This window comes from Bombus huntii, chromosome 4, assembly GCF_024542735.1.
Source record: "Bombus huntii isolate Logan2020A chromosome 4, iyBomHunt1.1, whole genome shotgun sequence".
Taxonomy (NCBI): domain Eukaryota; kingdom Metazoa; phylum Arthropoda; class Insecta; order Hymenoptera; family Apidae; genus Bombus; species Bombus huntii.
Genome location: NC_066241.1, coordinates 7055542 through 7077103, shown reverse-complemented (window position 1 = coordinate 7077103; position 21562 = coordinate 7055542). Strand labels below are relative to the sequence as shown.

The 21562-nt window shown below is 32.2% G+C and overlaps 2 protein-coding genes across 14 annotated transcripts in view; one reads left to right on the top strand and one right to left on the bottom strand.

The window, feature by feature from the left end:
• The window catches only part of LOC126864639 (CAP-Gly domain-containing linker protein 1), a 23184-nt gene extending 4074 nt beyond the window's left edge, over positions 1 to 19110 (bottom strand). Inside the window, exons 1-20 of one of the 11 annotated variants that reach the window (XM_050616172.1) lie at positions 18963 to 19110; positions 18205 to 18347; positions 12499 to 12567; positions 11308 to 11460; positions 11038 to 11235; positions 9295 to 9496; positions 8193 to 8412; positions 6979 to 7023; positions 5790 to 5930; positions 5548 to 5712; positions 4942 to 4962; positions 3912 to 4092; positions 3173 to 3844; positions 2972 to 3090; positions 2595 to 2907; positions 2373 to 2524; positions 594 to 2272; positions 434 to 524; positions 323 to 353; positions 71 to 245 (exon numbers count right to left, since the gene is read on the bottom strand). In XM_050616172.1, coding sequence (XP_050472129.1) covers positions 71 to 245; positions 323 to 353; positions 434 to 524; positions 594 to 2272; positions 2373 to 2524; positions 2595 to 2907; positions 2972 to 3090; positions 3173 to 3844; positions 3912 to 4092; positions 4942 to 4962; positions 5548 to 5712; positions 5790 to 5930; positions 6979 to 7023; positions 8193 to 8412; positions 9295 to 9496; positions 11038 to 11235; positions 11308 to 11460; positions 12499 to 12567; positions 18205 to 18316 — 4739 coding nt within the window. In that variant the 5' untranslated portion in view covers positions 18317 to 18347; positions 18963 to 19110. Of the gene's footprint in view, positions 1 to 70; positions 246 to 322; positions 373 to 433; positions 525 to 593; positions 2273 to 2372; positions 2525 to 2594; positions 2908 to 2971; positions 3091 to 3172; positions 3845 to 3911; positions 4093 to 4941; positions 4963 to 5547; positions 5713 to 5789; positions 5931 to 6978; positions 7024 to 8192; positions 8413 to 9294; positions 9497 to 11037; positions 11236 to 11307; positions 11461 to 12498; positions 12568 to 16266; positions 16616 to 17442; positions 17679 to 18204; positions 18348 to 18962 lie in introns of those variants that run through there. The other 10 variants (XM_050616173.1, XM_050616174.1, XM_050616175.1 and 7 more) reach the window with 10 other exon arrangements.
• LOC126864652 (myeloid differentiation primary response protein MyD88) lies at positions 19051 to 21494 on the top strand. Of its 3 annotated transcripts, none has more exons than XM_050616199.1 (7): positions 19051 to 19183; positions 19562 to 19767; positions 19864 to 20060; positions 20156 to 20251; positions 20334 to 20461; positions 20526 to 20694; positions 20773 to 21494. In XM_050616199.1, the coding sequence occupies exons 2-7, from the start codon at positions 19652 to 19654 to the stop codon at positions 21360 to 21362; spliced, it is 1296 nt and encodes a 431-aa protein (XP_050472156.1). In that variant the 5' UTR covers positions 19051 to 19183; positions 19562 to 19651; the 3' UTR covers positions 21363 to 21494. The 3 variants fall into 3 exon arrangements, with proteins under 3 accessions (XP_050472156.1, XP_050472157.1, XP_050472155.1); XM_050616200.1 differs by lacking the exon at positions 19051 to 19183 and adding an exon at positions 19201 to 19490; XM_050616198.1 differs by lacking the exon at positions 19051 to 19183 and having other exon boundaries at positions 19201 to 19767.
• Positions 21495 to 21562: the final 68 nt, after the last annotated feature.

Here is a 21562-nt window from a genome sequence, read left to right as displayed (position 1 = left end):
CTAAAATTAATTAATGAATATCATACCATTGTTATAACATAGGCTTATTTAAAAATTAAATATTACGAACTTGGTATACTCGTCAGCTTCATTGGCAGGTACTCCTATTTCAAGAACTTCAACTTTACATAGTAAAGCTTCGTTTTTACGTTGCATCTCCACTATTACAGAATTTAAGAAATCTATTTGACTTTTTGCTGTTTCATATTCCTCTTTTAACTTTATCATGTCAATATCTTTATCAACTGAAATTAATAATTTAGCTTTACAATAGAATTGAAAAATCAACAAAGAAGATTAATGAATTTTAAATAAATTTTACCCATATGTTGTTTCATATCACCTCCTGCTGCCTATAATATAAATGAAAATCTAGATATATTATATATTTATTTGTAGCAAATTTACATTAAATTGAAACTCAAGTACTTACATCGTAATTATTCTTTATGTTTTCACGAGTAAGTTTTAATTGACTCGTTGCTTCTGTCCATTTAGCAGTAATTTGTTTATTTTCTCTTTCCCTGAAATGTAAAGTCCATATAAACGTGTGAAGTATTAGAAAAGTATGAAGTTATTTTTTGTGTACCTACAAATTACTTTGTGCTTCTTTTAACTGTGCAGATTCCGTGGATACAAGGTTTAATTTTTCTACCAAATTTTGAATATTTTTCTCGGTTTCTTTTTCTTTAGTTTGTATGGTATTTGTTAACACTTCAATTTTCTTTTTCTGTTCTACAAGTAATCTTTCAAGAGATTCTTTACTATCAACTAGATTTCTATTTTCTTTAATCGCCTCACTTAGTTTACTTTGCATAAGTTTAACTTCTTCATTTTGCATCTGTTCATCCGTTTTCAATTTTTTCATTTGTGCATCTTCTAAGGCTTTAATTTGTGCTGTTAATTTATCGATTGTTACTTCTTTGTTATTCAAATCATTAACTTGTTTTTCTATCGTATCTTGAAGCGATTGTTGATGTTTTTGCAATTCAGAATTTTTCTGCATTGCAAATTCAAGCTCAGTTTGTTTAGCTTTCATTTCACATTCTAAAGTATTTTGTAATTTCATCACAGATTCTTCTTTGGAGCTTTTCAATTCTTTTATTATATGTTCTGATTCCTGAAGCATGTTATTTTTTACATCTAGTTCTTTTTGTATAGTCTCCAACTGTGATTCTAACGTTTTTATATTTTTCTCTAATTTTGATTCTACAGATTTTAGATTATTTTCTAAAGAAATTTTTGTGTCCGTGATGTTAGATATTTCCTTTTCCTTCTTTGATAGCATTTCTTGTAATTTTTTCATTTCCTCTACATTATCCGTTTGTTCCCTTTGAATAGACGCAACAGTGTCATTAAGCTTCAAAATTTGTGCTTCAGTGTGTTCAGTTTCCTTTTTCATTTGTACAAGAGCATCTTCTTTGACTTTAATCATTTCCGCAGCAACATCTAGTTTATCCCTCAATTCTTTTACTTCACTGGACATACTATCTAACGACGTAGTAAGATTTTTGTCAGTAGCTTCTTGATTAGCTATCAAAGCTTCGTTCGTTTTCTGTAATTCTTCATATTTTTTTTGTAACTCATGCAGATTGGAATCTTTTTCTGTCATTAATGATTCTAATTTCGCACGGTTTGTTGCTTCAGCTTCGAGTTTTTCTGTCAATTCTTCAATTGTCCAACGATTGGCACTTTGATTAGCTTCTAACTTAGATTTGATCTTTTGTAAAGTCTTTGTTGTCTCTTGAGAAGTAGTTAATTCCGTCTTTATGTTATCAATCACTTTCTGAAGAGAAGACACCTCCTCTTTATGTGTATTTTTTAAAGTTTCATGTTGTTTTTGTAGATTAAGAATTTCCTCTTTGTTATTTTTTAGTTCATTTGAAAGATTCAATGATTCCTGAGTTCTTTCTTTAAGTTCTTCTTTAATGTAATCATTTTCTTTTATTTGTTTTTCAAGTTCTACATTTTCTGTTTCAAATCCTTTTATTTTGCTAGATAACTCCACGTTCAATTTCTTCTCTTTTTCCAATTCAGATTTATTATTTTCTAATTCTGAGCGTTGTTCTTGAATTAATGTATTAGCTTTGTTTAATTCTGTTTCGATATTAATCAACTTCAACTCTAATGATTTGAGCATAGTTTCATTTTTGAATGCTTTATCTTTAAATTCATCAAGTTCTTTTTCTTTTGTTCGTAAATCCTCGTTGTATTTCATAAGTTGCTCCGATGAATCAGCGGAAGTACTTATCAAATTTGCAATATCAGCTTCCTAAATATAAAACGAATAATTAAATATTTTACATCTAAAAATTAAAAATCTATATATCTATTAAAAATCTAAATAAACTTTAAATAAAGTAACTATTTACCAATTTTTCCTTTTGAGAAGTGACTTGCGACAGTTTATTTTCTGTACCAGCAACTTGTTGATTTAATTGTTCTATATTGCTTTGAAGTCCTTGGAATTCATTCTCCAGATTTGTCTTAGTTTGTTCCGATAAAGTAAGTGCATTTTGTAAATCTGAAACATAGACAACAATAATCTTAATTTAGCGATACAATTACTGAAATTTGATATTTATATGTTTTACCTAAAGTCTTTTGTGTGAGATTTTTTATTTCTTCATCTTTATTGGCAAGAATCGACTTCAATTCAAGGACATCATTTTCTAATTTACTGAGTAATAATGATTTCTGAGATATATAAGCATTTGCTTCTTCTATACATTTTGCTTTCTCTTCAATCTGGCCCTGATAACGTTTAGTTAATTCTTCTATTTCAGCTGCAGTTGTTGAACGAAGTTCTGATAGTTCCTTTTCTTTCACTTTCAACTCTTCGCTTAATTTCTTCAATTGGACTGAGGAATTGGCCTCGGTAGCCATTAAGGAAGCGATATCATGTTCCTAAAATAGTAAAAAAAATTATATTTAGTAGTAGAACATAATATTTATAGAAAGAAGTACTTACCAACTTCTGCTTTTCCTGGACTATTTTAAAACTATCATCAGCAATTTTTTCGTACTCTTGGATTTGTTTAGAAAGCGAATAATTCTTTTCTTCCATTAACTTGAGTCTTTCGTTTAGTTCTGTAAATTAATTTAAGTAATATAAGTTAAGATTACACAGCTTTCTAGTCTAGTACTTGGACATCTTGTATTGTGAACATACCTTCCAGTTTCTTTAAAGCAACAGATAATTCTTCATCTTTTTTCTTATTTATATCAATTTGCGTGGATAGTTCAACCATCAGTTTTTCAGTCTCAGATATTTTTTGATCAAGCTTAGTAGAAACTTCTTTAATCTTCGAGTCTTTCATATTCAATTGTTCATTGAAAGACTCTGAAAGTTTGCTAATTTGCTTCATATTCTCAGTCTTAAGATTCTCCAATGCAACATTTTGTACTTCTAACTGTTTTTTTGATTGTAGTTCTAATTCTTCTGTTTTTGCTTTCAAAAGATTTTCCTTCTCTTCGACTATCTTATCATAATTTGACTTCAATAATTCCTTTTCACTTGTACTTTCCTTTTTAATATTTTCTATCGTTTCTGAAGCTTTTTGCAACTGCTCTTTCAAAGCATTTGTACTGTGTTCAAATTGCTTTTTCATATCTTCTATCAACGTATTCTTTTCCTCCAAATCTTTCGTCGCACGTTCTATTTCTGTCCGCAAACTTGTCTCTGATTCTTTATGAACCGCGCTTTCTTGTTGATTTTCTTTTAATTTTGATTGCAATTCAGTTATTTGATTTATATATTGCTCCATAAGTATTCTTTTCTCTTGCATCTCATTCTCAAGATTATTTCTACTTTCCTCCAAAATTTTATTGCGACTCTGTAAGTCTAAATCAATTCGTGATTAAAATAAATTGTACAAAATAGTGCATGATAAAATCCTTTCCCAAGGTACCTTCGAGTTGCTGCGTTTCTTGAGTAGTGGCGTTTGAGACTTCATTGCGAAGACGGGTCAGTTCTTCTTCCGTTTCGAATAATTTGATGCTATCACGTTCAAGTTGACCGACACGTTCTCTTTCTTCCAGCAACAGCTTTTCAAGATCTTTGATCTTATTTTCATTTACAGTATTTATCACCTAACCACAAACGTATTTGTTTAGTATAATAATAAATCAATTTAAACAGACATTAACTAACACAAAGTGCATTAAGATATACAATATCAATTTTCTATCCATAAAGTTGGTTTAGGCAAGAGTGCAATAAAATACAAAATATAATTTTTTTTTGTATGCTTCAACAAGTGTAAGACATATTATTTGACTTTGCAGAATAACAATATACAACCGTGTGTAACATAATGGAATCAAAAATATACAAATTTAACACAGTATGATAAACAAAATATGAAATGAATAGCTAATAAATAAATAAATAAATAGAGTACCAAATAAATAAATAAAAAAGAATTACATTGATTCTTAAATTTATCGTACGATGACTTAATTATTTACTACATATTAATAATTGATTCTTATGTAAAGCACAAATTTGGCGTGAAAAAAAGCAATATTGAAAATAGCAATTATGTTCATAGTGCACCGTAAAGCGTGTTAATCCCGCACCTTTCTAACGGATTGTACGTAACGATTAGATAAAAATCTATTCATTACATGTTACAAATTTATCTTTTTCAATCTATAATCCTTTCTTTTATCTTTTTCTTTTATATGCCCTAAGTAATTTACATACGAGCATCAAATAGTGCTAGTATAATTTCAACTCTAATATTTAATGTCAACGAAGATTGAGAATCAATTAGTTGGGGAAAGCATCGAAGAGATACTGCGACATCACATATTATTTTGACAAACTTGTGATGAAATGCTAAACGACATGACTACAGTGATGGTAAGAGAAGCAGTGCAGAAAAACAGCATCATCAACCCCTCCTCTATCCCAAATGGCTGCCATCGGATACTCACACATTGCTCACTTCTTTCTTTCTGAAAATAAACGATAAGTTTTTTACGTTAACCCATAGCCTAGAAACAAGCTTTTGTCATATACCATACGAAATCTTTCATTTTTTATTTTTGGTAAATTATCTTTTTAAACTTAAATAACTTTCCAAAGTTCTAATTATTGCTTACGAATGATTTGGGTCGGGGGGAATTCTAACACTTTATCGTTTTGAATTGAGTTACATATGTATATACTATGTATATACTAGCTTTGCCCATCACCATTTTATGTACAAGCTCCTAATACTAGGAAAAGCATGTTAATCTAGTCCCTAATTTTAATGTTCTGTAGTTCTTTGAAATTTTGCCAAGCAATTGATGTATAGTTAAACATCTCAGAACAGAAGTAGAAATTTGGCAAAACAAAGTGAAACAAGAAAAAATATAAAAACCATGAACATGTTTTTCTATTCCACCTCGTGTTTTGTCGTTCGTTTAAGCTATTTCTAAAGTTCTTCCTAAAAATGTTCACACTTACCTTACAATATATCTCATATTAAATTAATATATTTTAATATATATCGTTTTATGTCTGGAATAAAAATTGTATACAGTTAAGATGTGTACCTGAATATCATCCTTGTTAACCGATTCTTCCTCGAAACGAAACAGGAGATCTTCACACTTCCTCTTCTCTTCCTCCAATTGTAAAGCAAGTGCATTTTTCTCTTCGAGTAATTTTGAAAACGCAACCTCCGCGTCAGTAACGGTTTTTTGCATTTTCTCGCGATACTAAAATTGAAATGACACTTTTCAATATTATCATAATATTAAACGACTAAATAAGCTACGCATGATAATATTACAACCTGCTCATATTCTTTTACTACTGAAATAAGCGACTGTTCTGCCTGATCTGCTTGATTTGCGGCTTTCGTAATTCGTTCACGTTCTAAATCTCGTTCCTTCCGGAGAATCTCGATTTCCTGTTGTTTCTCCTTTAACGTTTCCTAAAAATGGTGGAGATATGTGTAAAAAAAAAAAAAAATTGCTAATATCGTTTAAACATTTATTAGGAATGCTCTATTGAAAGGATTTCTCAATGCAGCATTACAATACATATTTAGTCAAGAAATTCATATCATAATCGCGCGAGTTTATATCATAATAACACTTTCTATGTTGATCATAACAAAAGCAAATATTTAATTATTGCCATCAAAACTGTGTGTCTATGTACTTATGCAAAGACCATGTTTATTCTATTCATATTGTGCTCTTTATCTTGACAGATTTTTGTCACTATTCTTACGTTACTCGAGAACCGGTTTTTGATGAATACGTGAAAAGCAAAGTAAGTTTGCTCGATAAAAATGCAAACCGCATAGCGTTACACAGATACAGAATTTGCAATTTAAATATACATAATTATCGCTATATACAACAACGAGGACATTGTGTCGCTAACGATAAATACACATCGAATACTTTATTCTCAACACGAATCTCAAAAGCGTGTAAACCGAGCAGGTTGAATTATTTATTGCACACTTGATTTGATGACGTTTAATTAAATAAATACGAGTCGCATCACAAATGGCAGCGAAATAAATGATTGGAGATAAATTTCACAATACTGGTAACTTAGAATGCTTTCGTTCAGTTTAAAAAAATAAAATAAAAAAAAAAAATTAATTTACTAGAAAAGTATATACTCATCCAGGTGGGAATGAGATTTTTAAGGAGATTAAAAGGAATGGACGGATGATTTTATTAACATCACATACAAGTATCAAAATACTTTTGTAAGCTACTTATTGTCTACTATAAAACTAGTGGTAACGCGCTATAATATTCTAAATTCTAAATGAATCAACATGACAAATCTTAACTTTCAAATCATACTGATTATATCTGAAATTATGCAAATACATAGTCACAATATGTTTGTTAATGTATTTCTATTATGTGGAGTGTATGAAGGATATCATCTATTATACTTCTAATTAAAGAGGGTATTGATAAGTAACCGAAATAAATGTTAGATCATAATCTCACCTGCAGGGTGATTCGTGCAGGTGTTGAGGTGCGAAAACCAGGCCGCTGGAATTATAGATGCAACAAAAAACAAAAATATATCATGCAACAGCCATACAGTTAATCCACTCAACTCCTACCTCTTATTTACTTCCTCTTCCAATAAATAAATATATATATCATTTTTCTCTCGATAAAAAAAAATATATAAAGACTCTGTGAAAAGAATACTGTACGAATATATGACTTTTCTGTAAGCGTTCTATAAAGTTAAATACGCCCAAAGATTAGGAATACTGGATATCTCTTTGGATCGTAAATTAGGTTCGACTTAAACTAATCTCTAACAATCGACAATGTTATTAACAAGAACAACAGCAATGATAACAAATGTAACACACACATACAGATATATATATATGTATCTGTATACTGTATGTGTGTGTGTGTCTATATCAATCTAACAACATCACTATATGACTAAGAAGCTAACAACTCGCAGTTTCACTCGCAAACGCGTTTCAAAGCAGGTTTAAAGGAGGTGATGCTTTATTTATACAAACTAGCAGAAACGCGTTCATTGTACTCCTTGGAATAATCAGAGAATTATTTATTCTACAAACAAGCGTATCTAATACTTTGAATCTTAAGGTACAAATCTGGTACCAAAGCAAATACACGTTTTCCAAAATTTTAAAGCCATTGCCACCATCTGTTCGAGTTTCTTTTCGTTACCTTTGCAGGATAATCAAAGCAAAATTTTATTCCTTTCTTGTCTTTTTCTTTTTTTTTTTTTTTTTTTGCGAAGATTCAAAATTTTAGAAATACATAGAATATATAACAAAACAGCCAGATGTGTGTTCATATAGTACTGACAATTTCAATTACATATAATTACAAAATGGTGCATGATCTCAAATTTTTGAACATTAACGCGTTCGTAATACATAGACTGCGGATATTCATACAGATTCAAATTTTATTAAGAAATGGAACCTAAGCGAAAGTTTGTACTCTAGATATCGTATACGCACGTTCTGCGCATTTACGCGTTTTTAAATTTCTCAAAAATGTATAAAAATCCGCAATCATCGTCCCAAATGAGAAATCTATTCTTTCAATCCCCTGATTGTTCGAGCGGAGTGGCAAATAAATTGGACAGTCAGGAATCTGCGTTCTGCAGAGAAGATACAAGCTGCAGGCGATCTTCCTCACTCTGGCTCCGTGAATCTTACCCTCGTGGCGCTAACACCAGCCTTGGTGGCTGTGCTCGCGGTGCTGATGATGCTCGACATCGAGAGCAATGACTCTCTGGAACCGGTCTTCCTCAGGGACGTGTTCAGGGCGGCGCCAGTTGGCTTGTGCACTATGCACGATGACCTTTTGCTGGACGGCGACCGGCTGACCTTGTGTGCGGGTGCGAACAGACCGTATTTAGGTCGACACTCGAAGTACCTGAATGAATGCTAAACTGATTAGCAAAGCAGAGGTAGAAAACAGGAGCTAATTGATTTTTTTATATCGTTTTTCTTAAACTTTATCCACTTTCTAAGTAACACAGAGATTTCTCTGTTGTCGTGTGATTCATTTTGTTACATAATTAATGGAACTAATGGAAATTTAGTCTGATCTTTTCTCTGATCGTTTTTCAAGAGTAAAAGAGAATACTGGTAATAAATGTCAAGGCTGTCGTCGTTATCCGTTTACATTTGTATGCAATCGAAGTTATAAATACAGCCATTGGCGTGATCGAATCGAGTTAATTAATTCGAAGTTGCAGAATCTAGGGAGAAGCTTGATCGAACAAAACGCTACACCCACGCTGCGAATACCTGTGCTCTATTATGATCTGAATTAGACATTTCTACAGCTCAAAATCTATACCGTTCTTCTGCTTTACATATCATAGATTAGATTCGCAGAGGTATTAAAAAATATATTTCGTTGAGAAGATTTATCAGAAAATAAAACAATTCAACAAAGATAAGATCTAAAAACAAAAGAAAGATGATAATAAAGAGTCCAAAGAATCTAAGAAGATAATAGAAAAGTTTCTTTTTCTTTTAAATTCAAGCACCAAAGTAATAAAATAATTTGTCTAATTTTCTTGGACAAACACGTTTTAAGTTAACAAGGGAATCGCGAGGAATGCGTAAATGTTAAATAACAAAATGAATCAGACAGATAAGAGTAAAAATGTAAAGACTGATACATATCTCTTCAGGGCATAAAAAATTGTTAAAATGGGGAAAAATCCATCACGCATTGATTAGGGAAGCGATGTTGGGCGACTGAAATTTTTGGTCCAGACTATAAATTTCTAATATCGATGCAGACCTCTTATCGTTGACGGAACCATCGTTCTTTCCAATCGGCTCATCTAGTTCCACACCGCACCATTCGCCAAGTGCAAACTCTGTGATGCCGATGTACCTGAGGACACCGGTTTTGCTGCCTTGACTGGACGATACTATTACCCTGTCACCTATCCTGAGATCCCTTTGCGACACCGTGGACGATAGACTCGTCGTTGATGCGTCTGCGTGACGAGTTACAATACGTTTCTTATAACAGATGAATTTTTTACAGTAGAAGAATACATGCATGAAACATTAAGATAAGATTACGTAAAACCACTTTGTCAGAAGGTGTTTAAGATACTGGTGATTGGAATTAATCCTCAACTACGGTTAGAAACGAGACTCCTAATGAGTGTAAGGATAGATATGCTATCACGAATATTTTGAACGTAAGATGTTTTTAAAAAGATATAGAATAAATATGTGAATGTTAAAATATTTCTAATATTAGTAGTAATAATGATGAAATAAGGAACACAAATGAAAAAAGAAACTCATTAATAGTTTTACAGACAATTTAATTAAAATCTGTAAACATTGAGAATTTGATAGCGAGGAATTTTTTAAAGAAATAATATATCAGTAAGGATCGTTTAAATCTAAATCTTAGTTGAGGGTTAATCCAAAAATCCACTGTTTCTACGTTTACAATTTTTACAATTTAATCGACGATAAGAAAGTGAGGAAGCGGTATCCAAATTTATTTATTAAACAGACAAAACTCGTTGCGTGGAGAATTAACTACATAAATAATCGGACATCGAAAAACCTAGACTACGCTACGATGCATAATGGAAGAGACAGTATAGTACGTCGTTCTATTTGGGGAGATTTAAAATTTCAAGTGTTTAGGCGATAACGCTACAGAACAAGGAATATTATACAGCATGCTATGTATTAAACACAATAATAAAACAGTCTACATGGTGCAACTTTAAGCTGTACAGCGTGCAACTGGACGTTCACTCAGAAAAGCATAAACAATTTAACAGAGAATTTTGCAGAGATCATTTCCTTACCTAAACGATCCTGAAATAATCAACGATTGTCAAATAATAGGTTGTTGCATAAATTCTGTCTGATTCTTGATTTACATAAACAGGTTGCAGTCAATGTTATAATAAATATGACAATTCCATACATATACACTGTCTATCATAAATATTAGAACACCCATTCGTTACATTTGTTGAAAAATTTTAACCGATACGTATCAATGAAATAACAAACTTATAATAAAGTAACTAGAAAATAAAAGCAATAAAGAGCGTTCAATTTGTATGATGACAAATGTGGTACCAAGAAATTTTCATCATTTTCAACCATGGAAACGAATAAACAATTTTGAACTCGTTAAAATGCAACATACGATAAATTGAATGATTTTTATAAAAGATCCACGTAGATCAATTTTGTACATCGGATTTCTGCAAGATCTACTCTGGCAGATATAACTTATGCAGCAACCTAACACAACTTATATTGTACAATTTACACGATACTCTATAATGTACATCTTAAACCTACAAAATTCTCGAACAGCAAACGAACAACTCGTTTCTATTCTACGATTCTACCGAGAGGAGACGCCCAAAAGAGGAAAAAGAAAAGAAACAAATTCTTTCAGATTCTTCTTGTACGGCTCTCGTTCCAAGCGTTCTTAAACAGAAAGTTCAAGCACACTACGGACGAGGAGAATATTTCTTGCAGCGTTCCTTACTTAGAGACGGAGACATGGACTTGCTGAGGCTTCCTTTCGCGCTGTCACTTGGCGACGTAGGTGTCTTTTGTATCGGTGATGTTGCAGCGATGATATCGGTCAACGGTGCTCTGGTCAGTCTGGTCAATCGAGAGAATATTCCTCGCTTTGGTTCGCATTGGAAATACCGACTGCCAGCCACGGATCCATCGTTCTTGCCTGAAGCGTCCACTCGTTCGTTAATTTTCGTCGAAGATGATTTTCTCCTCGAGGATGACGGCTAGAGCTTACCAATAGGTTCGTCCAGTACCACTCCAGCCCAATCTCCAGGGGCAAATTGAGTTTCGCCGATATAAGCAATGGAGCCTGGTTTTGTGCCACCGACCCATACTCGATCTCCTATTATGAAGCTGTCCGTGTCCTCCGTCAGAACCACGCTGTTATCTAATCAGGGTGGAATTACATATAAGCGTGTTTAATTGCGCTGCTGAGTTGCTTTGCTTCGTTAGAGTTTTTTTGTTCAAGCGCGTTTTCTTTTCTCTTTTAATTTGTTATTTCGGGGAGGAAAATAAGTTCGTTGAGCGGATTCTCTAAATCGAGTCTTTTCTTCTGCTATAATTTTTCTCGATTCGATATTTCAGGAACGCAGTTTATCGTTCAAGTCCTTTCTTTTCGATTTATTTTAGAAAGGAAGATAAACTCGTTAAATACGAGTTCTCTTCTCTATTCTTATTTTATTTAGGGAAGGAAGGTTAACTCGTTGAATGGGATTTTTGATCCGAAATTTTGCTTTTTTTTTTTTTTTTTTTTTTAATAATTTTATTTTATTATTTTACAGGGGAAGATATACTCGTTGAGTGGAGTTTTTAATTCGAGCGCTTCTTTCTTTCCGTTCTTTTTAATAATATTGGCAAAGATTCCTGTCGGTGAAATATTCCTTTTTCTTTTCATTTTTACGTTAATAACGGCTATAGAGATCGTTCATTAGGCATCAGGCATACACGCAACAAAAGCTACACAGATTCACAAGAAAAACGATGTAATTGTATGTAATCGTTATCGCGGACCGATGCGAGAATAATCGCTCATTTTCAGAAAGATTAGTCATGTCTAAAAGAATCTGAGGTCATGGGTGTGTTGATTTAAGTACTGCGAGAATCACAGTTTCTGGACGAATGCCAAGATAACAGAAATTCTATCGCAGTCGATGCAAGAATGAAGTCATACGAAATTCACTATACTTTTTGCACTGCGGTGCACTCAATTATTTCTTAGTATATTCTTCGTATTAAATACTTTAATAAATATTATAATTTATCGATAGGGAAATGCGATTGGATACAAAGTGACCAAAGAACATGACAGGGTTAATATCTTATCATGTAAATCTCTAAAAATTTAACGATTATTTTTTGCATTCACTGTAGCAAAGACATAAAAAACTAGAAGGAAAAGAAAACAGAAAAGAAACAAAGCACCTACCTGATCCTCTGCGCAGGCCAGCCTCGCTTAATCGACGGCCGTGCGTTTCCCAGAGATGATCCATCTGGTCTGTGGTCATGCAAAACAACGCAGAACAATGCAAATCAAACGAAACAAAAAGCATGCTTTCACGGGGCAAACAAGCTTCGTTTATCTTCATTTGGTCTTCAACTCCGTCGAAGAGTTGAACGCCACGAAATACGATTTAAAAAAAAGGAAAAAAAAATTATAACACTAAAGTGGATATAGTGGACGTCACATTGCGTAGTGAAAGATCAAGATTCGTATCATGTGTTACGCATGATAACACAAATCGTAATACGTTTTTTTTTTTTAATTGCACTTTGCTGATACGTAAGACAGGAAGTTCATTTCCTATGGGCCAAGTTATTAAGCGTAAAGTTATGTAAAACAGGGATCAACGAGGCGTGTTCAAGTACAAATCGATCGATGATGACGCTGTAAAATTTTGTATTTAAGAGTGTAATGAATGTGCAAGTAAATATATTTCATATTGATAATTAGATATGATAAAAATATAGTTTGAAATAATTGGAAACATGTATCTGTGTATTCGAATTTCAGTAATTGAATATTTAGTGAATACTGAATAAATTGATCAACAGGAAACAAATTTAACAAATTTTAATTACAATTTTAATTACGTACATCGTATATCGTAAGTTCCTATAGTATTTCTACTTTGCTATTTTAACTTCGTTTTGATACTTGAGAATTTTTAAAATATTCATTCATTTTTTGGGCAATTTCATTCTATTTATTTCAATATAAATTATTTAATCATTGGAAGAAGATGGAATGAAAAACAAAATATGTATCGTAGCTGTCTCGACAATAATTTAATTACAACGTAGGTCGAGCGTGTTATCTCGTAGCTTACGATCTCTACTAGTAAAAAACTAGAGAAAAATGTCGCGATTCGCGATTTAATTAACTATTCATGAGCGATCTGTGGGCGAGCCGGTGGTAGTAGGTCGGTCGCGTGGGTAGAAGCCTCTGTTCTACGAGATCAATTCGCGATTAGAGCGAAACTATCGAACATTGGATCATGCATGCACGATACGGTTAAAGATAATTCTCCGTATGAGATTTTTCGGACATAATACTTGCAATGTACGAAGATTGTACAATCTTCTGTATGATAAGAAAAATGAATATAAATAGGATGAATTTTAGAATTAAGAAAATGAATAAATAAATAGTAAAACAAGCTAAAAGAAACGATAAAGTAAGATTTCTAGAAATCCTTTCCAAATTTCTCCATTGCAATCAACTTGTGAAAAGTATAGAATTTAAAATAATATAAATTAAAATAATATAAAATAATATAAATAATTCATATTCAATAGTAAAGGAAACCTATATAGTGATAATTGTTACAATATTATATTGCAAGATAATTAGAATTATTGCGTTGCAATAGTAACTAACCGATTTGTAACAATATTATAAGATAATCGTACAAGATATATCGTAAGATAATTAGAATTACTGTATTACAATGATAACTAACCCAAGATGAATACCAAACCCAAACTACTGAAGTATAAATCGGTTAAATAATTTAAAAATCGACCATAAAAGATTACGACGCAGTTCTACTTTCCAAATATATACTATATAAAGATCGATGCATCATTATCTAACGCTTCGAACCGTCACACGTGAGTCATTCAGAAAAAAAGTACAGAGAAGAAACCATGCAAGTCGGATGACCAATTAAGTTCAGGTAAATCCTACATATAATGAAATGGCTATATAAAGCAGTAGTCTTATTTTAATTTACTTCTAGTGACAAATATAGTGAACAAGATGCTATCAAAATAAACTTTGTATAGTATCCAGCACTTTGACCGGCTGACACGTGCTATGCTTTGTGATCAGATCCGTACAAATAGTCATACGATCCAAGATATTTCGGTTCCGCACGGATGTAGGTAGACGATCCATATGTAAACAAGGTTAATAGTAGTACCGATTCGATTACTATTAAGGTCAGGTGGCAATTTGTTCCTGGAATCTAATCTAATGAACATCCCGCGTAACGCGATCTTCACAATCTCTGTGACCGATTCGATTTTCAATCACGCTCAACCAGTCACTCGCTGATGCATCCAATTTTTCTTGCGTACATACTCTGTTGAATAATATTGAACGATGTATTCGTTGTAGAGTTTGAAGTTGCGGTTGGAAGCTTTGAAAAAGTTGCATTTTTCTGGAAATTTGAATTTTAGATCATGATTGATTTGTTAGAGACGAATTCTAATGAAAATTGTGAAAGGTCGTAAAAAAGTTTTTCAATATTTTCAGAAGTTTAAATATCGCGAAAATGAAATGTATGCGCCACGGTTCCTCTTTAAGAAACTCTATGCTAGATATTCTAGAAATTCCACTTTTAGATATCTTGGAAATGAATTCTAATGAAAATTGGAAATTCATATAAACAGATTTTTCCGTAATTTGACAAGTTTAAATATTATGAAAATGCAACCTAAAATTTGTAGCTCCTATTCGAAAGAATAGATAATAATGTATACGGTTGAAGATCCTTCTAACATTATTATGGAAGATTATAGAATAGACAATTTTTACGCAAACCCTCCTATCTTACATATAAAACGCAAATGCTTTGCATTTAAAGAAAAGAAACTTGGTCCCAACCCAAGAAGGTGTACCTAAACTTTAAGTATAATGAAATTATTTAAGAGAGTATCGGTAATGCATGCAAGAAATTATGTTCTACGTCCGATTAACGAGTGATGTGTATCCATTAAAGGAGATAATGAATGCGATTCATCGTGTTGTGTTACTGGCGCCAACAAGCTGGTGGATGAAATTCGTGAATTGATCTGAAAACCGGTTGCCACTGCCGGTGTGAATATCAAAGAGGCCTAAAACAAGTAACATCTTCGGTCTCGTCCACCATATTTAGTCGATGGTGGCACACGGTGTTATTGGACATCATGAAACCGTGATTACGTCAGAACGAAAGATTGTCACTTTAAAAAACCAAGCATGACCTATGAAGGAATGCTAATGGGACGTGGAGAAAAAAAACACGTGTAAACATTTGTATGACGTGTTTGCAACGTTGGTATCACGCATGCGATAACTACTCGACCAAAGAATTTTATGAATATTGGTCACCGTGAACCACAAGTAAAAAGAAACATTAGGTATCAGACACAGGTAATGATCTGAATGATTCACATTGAAGATAATTAATAGCAATGGGGATAAATTGTTGATGTAATAATACATGAAACATCAACTGTTAACCTTTGCCATACTAATATCTGCAATAAATTGTGAGAGAATGAGCGGATGATAAAAGATAACTTGAGGCCTTAACTGGCGGCCTTTCGATCGTTAAAGGGTTAATACATAGAAAACACCGATTTTTCTCCCATTCAAATTAACAAGGCTACTTTCAGTTCTTTAGGTTTCCGGTAAAGGGGAGTCATCCATACTACGACATTCTCAGTTTTTTAAATTCTAACAATAGAATATTCCAAATTTGTTCAAACCCTGAATGAACTATCCTCTATCTCAATCACCATACGTTATTATCATGCTCTCTTAGATAACTCCAATAAAAATATACAATTCGAAGGACACCAAAGTGCGCTCAATCTTGTTTTCCTCCTCCTCTATTAACAAAGAATCTCTTTAATGATGAATATCAGATACCAGGAAATCAGATCTACGTCTACGTTTCGATGCCAATTTGCAAATTCACATTGTTACCTTGAGCTTTTCTATCGCGTTGCGAAACTCGAGCCGAAGCGGCGCTACGCGCACGACCGATCATAGCTGCAAGGTGGACGCCGTGAAAATCCCTGCCCGAAATGGAAAGCGTGGCGAGCACGTGGGAGGAAAGACGAAACGTACGGTTGGAAATTGAGCGTACAATAAACACACGCGAATTGCATAACGCAATGTGCGTCATGCGACGATGATTGCACCGACTGCACGCGTTGCGAGTCCCTTCCTAGCTGCGGTACAACCGAGTCACTGGATGAACCAATAAGGCAAGATAGCTGCCCTCGATGCGAGACCAGGCGCTTTTGTACGAGGCTAGCGTCTCTTTCCGCCCCGCCCGCCCGTGAATAATCGAACAGACTATCTGGATCTTGCCGCTTGTGCGACTATTCTAGAACAACATCAAGGTTTAGTCTTTGATCATCAATGGATACCCTTGTAAGAAAGGTTTTGGGGCTGAAGTGACTGGTGCTTCAGAGGTCTTTAGGGGTTGTAAAGGTGGTGATGATATTTGAGCTGAAGCGATACTCAGAGAAGCCAAGGGATGATCAGGATTCTTGAGGAAATCACTTGATAATATAGAGCTTAATCTGAGAGAGAGAGAGAGAGAGAGAGAGAGAGAGAGAGAGAGAGAGAGAAAATCTGAGAGTTCTAAAGCTGATCTGTAGGTATATAATGATATATGCGATGCACTTCTGTGAAATAAGAGATATGTATGATATTTGGTAATTTGGTTGAGGAGTCAAACATGTATGTTATCTAACAGTTTGAAATGAGAATTTAAGGCTGAGACATTTGGTGATTTAAAATGGAAAATACTCACAGAAATAAAGATTTTGCATCTCAATATAGTTAATTGACTGATTCAAACATTACTTTGAAATAACTGAGAGTAGAGCTATAAAGTAAAGTAAGAATACGTCTGAAATATTCTCTACAACTTTCAAAAACAAATAAGTTTCTGAAATGAATGGAGAACAGCGAATAAAGGCTTGATTAAAATCAACCCTAACAAATACTGACAGAGAATCTCATAAAAATATCCATTAAAAATTTAAAGAAAAAGTCCATCAAACACGACCGAATTAATTGAAAAAAGCAAATTAATTAATGATCTATCGTTTAATTAGTAACGTTAAAATCAAGTAGAATTCACTTTACCATTCCAACTGATCTCTTCGATGAAACAAAGTGTTGACGGTACTCGATAACGATCTTAGTATTTGTTAGTGAGAAATCGCTATATTTACCAGATCGCTCGGACGAGATGTGTTGCGTTGAGAGGTGGAAGAACGACTCGCGAGAAGTTCGAGAAGTCAGACTTGTAAAAGCATTCGTTCACGCATGTCTCAGGGTCTCGTGGGCGTACTCGTTTATGCGGCGTGGGGAATTAACGGAGCCCTTTATTTGTATCGTTTCCTCGACTAATATACACATATGCTGAATAGGAATCACATTCGACGATTCGTTATTCATATTAATTCAAGTCGATTTTATAATTGTTGCCATTATAGACTATAAATACAAATGTTTACATCGACTTTTCTACTTACTCTATTTATAAAGAACATTATGAACATAAAATAAGAGAATAAACGATATTTGTATTTTAAATGATACAACAAGTCATATAATAATATGATCATGAGAAGTTTAAGGAGATTTCTATGATTAGATACTATCTCCAGGTGATATTATGTTATCAAGTGAATTTCTAGAACCTGTTTATACATTATGTATACAATTAAAATATGATGCTTCTTGAAATATTTAAAAATTTTCTTCGAATTAAGTAATGTTTTACATGTAAGAGACAAGGTATATTGGACACTGAAGCTAATAAAATATTGGATAAAATCATATAATCTTTCCAAAACATGCATATACAGTGTGATATAATAAATAAATTTACAAAAGACTCACTCATTGATGGTCTTGGAGGTGATGGCGGAACAGCTGGTCTTGGTGGTAAATTGCTACATGGTCGACCAATTTTTGAGGGTGGTCTTATTCCTGATGGTTTTGGATCAGTCATCTTTTATGTATACACTCACTGTTATATAACACTGAAACATGCAAATGAAGGGTTAATAAAATTGAAGGAAAAGTACAACATACATAAAAAAATAAAAATTCTAAAATATAGATATACATTGCTATATTTTAATAGAATATTAGTAGAGTAACAGTAATATATAAATATTATGGTATACAAAATATCAATGGTAAAATTTTATACGAATTACAGGATTCAATACTATATATAACAAAATAATTTTAATTATAAATATAAAAATAATCTTAAATCGTCTTAATTGCCTTTCAATTCTTTATTTATATTTAGTTTTACATTGATTTTCCGAAAGAAAATACATTCGTATCGCACTCAAAATTCAAAAATCATAATCGAGAAGTCATTAAAGTACGTTGAAGTCGAAATCAAAAACTTGAATTGCGCACGCACTTAAGTAAAATGCGTAATAATTATGACAAATGTTTGACACTTGTTAAAAAGCATAAAAATACGATCTATTACCTTCACATATAAAAATAAAACATGTTAAAATATGAATTTCATTTGAAAACGGATATTATGACGTTAAAAAAATGTCAAACGGAAAGTTAACCTCATTGAGATGAAAGTTCATTGTTTAAGAAGAAAAGAAGAACAGACATCATACCTTATTTAAATATGACGTGATGTTTTTGGGCACAATCAATTAACATATTTTACAAGCAACAATTAAAACATCACTATGTTCACGAACAAGCACCGCGAAATATTCGCACAAATTCACACGGCGGTCAACGGAAAAGTGACAATTATTGGCGACAGAAGCGCTGTCACGGTCTGCTGGCGAATTAATTTTTAACTTTCTGTCAATATTCCTTGTATTTAAATGTAATTATTTATATCGATAAATCTCTCTCGCACACTGTCCGATCTTTTTTACATATTTAACATATATTTTATAACTCTTTCTTATAAATGTTTTTTACGATTGATTATCATCTTTATTTACTACCTTTTTCTATTTGCAAACAACGTTTTCAAGTTTCATTACTGTATTATTATTGTTTCCGTTTTTCATAAAGCAATGAAGAAATAAATTCAATATATTTTTATATTAAATAAAGATTTGAATATTAATTTAAAACTTTCGATATAATAACCAAATTTTTGTAAAATTAATATGACAAAATGTCTGGTATTTAAATAAATTTCTTTGATTTTATCAAGCGTCAAACTTCAATTGGTCATTGAAGAGTCACATTTCAGGGTACAATCGCATAAACAGGTTTGAGACACTTTCGCGGATTCTTAGAAATCAGTTTTGAGGTTAGGTTAACATAACCTAACATACAAAAAATGACGGTTGAATTATCAGCAGTACCACTTGTTTCTTTATCCGCCCAAAGTAAATGTGTTATTTCATCATTATTAAATCCTCTAAAAATTTTGCCTTCTGAAAATGGATTACCAAGGTAATTCAGATTTTGTTAATCTGATAAACTCATTTTCAAAGTTTCAGTTTTTCTGTGTTAACTCTTAATAGTTAATAATTTTTATCAATTTCCCAGAGATTGGAGAGGCCTCGCGCACGTTTGCAAATTAAGTGGAGAAATAATACCACTATTGACGTCGCATCCAGATCCAACTGCATATATTTTAACAGCTTGGCAACAACAAGAAAAAGATATTACGCTGAAGGATTTACAGACTGTGCTGGAAGAAATTGAACGATGGGATATCTTAGACGATACATCAAAACTTTTTGGTTTGTACTAATTATAATATGTAATTATATTTTGTTACATATGCATTTGGCTGTAAATCTAAATTTCTCTTCTTCCTATCATATTAATATTACAGAGAAAGATGGTGAAAGATACCTAGAACAATTGCAAAGGTCTCAGACATCAGCTGAAGTAATTTCAAATGACATTGATGAAAAAGTTCTTACTGTAGGCAAGTAATATAAAGTATAATGTGATATAATTAGGCAAAGTAATCAAAAGTTACTAAACATATATATATTATTTTTTAACAGATGATATTCATAGACTAAAACAAGGATTAGAAAATCAATATTATGATGCTTTCTTATTGTATGCTGCTGAAGATGTTAATTGGGCCACTGAAATGTTGGAAAAATTGGAAAATAAATATAACTTGAAGGTAAAGAGATAAAACTAATATTGTGTATGAAAAAATAATAAAATATAAATAAAATGTCTTTCAGCTTTGTGTAAAAGATCGTGATTTAATTGCTGGAGTTACATTCGAACATGAAGCCATAATGACTTTGATATCAGAACGCTGTAATAGACTAATTGTTCTAATATCAAACAATTTTTTAAAAAGCCCAGCAAACAAATTCTTTTTGAGCTATGCTCAAGCATTAGGCATTGGTAAGTTTTGATATCAATTCATTAAATGATGTAGATTGTATGATTTGAATCTCATATTATACTATTTATTCTAATCAGATAAACGACAAAGGAAAGTTATACCATGTTTGTATGAAAAATGCAAATTGCCACCACAGCTACAATATATGTTTGTATTAGATTATAACAGAGTGGGTTTGTATGACTTCTGGGGAAAATTAAGGGACTCTGTACAGGTTGTAAATAAAGTAGAAAAAAATACCAGTATTGTCCCTGTGAAAGATTTCAGCAACTTTGATGCGACTAATGAAAATGAAAAAGATAAAGAAAGTACAAAAGAATCTTTTGAAGTACAAAAACCTCGTTTACAAAATAATAAAGAAATGCTTAATAGCATAAAAGAGAATCCAAACATTCCTGAATTTGACAGTGTTCATAAGTTGAAAGATAATGATAATTCGAAAGATAATTTTTTACAATGGACAAAAAAGAACTTTTTACAGTGGTCCAAAAAAGAAAATAATAGAAAGGAGTATGTACCAATCTCAGAGACTGTTAGTTTACCATCTATCAGGAATCTGGATACATTGAGCACATCAACAGAGTCAATAGAAAAAAAGAATAAAACAAAGTTTATAAATAAATATGTAAAAAGGGTACAGTTAAAAAAGATACTTGTCAAATCATAAAAGAGTATATTTTATTAATGTATTTCTGTTTAATATGTGAAAAACAAAATATATGTAGTTATATTATATTTAATAATAATGAAGTATATTCTTGTTAAGTCTTTAATAAAATATTTTTTATGTAAAATTGAATATTTTCATTCGCCAATATATCGATTTATCTTAACGTATATTTATATATATACTATATTATACGTATA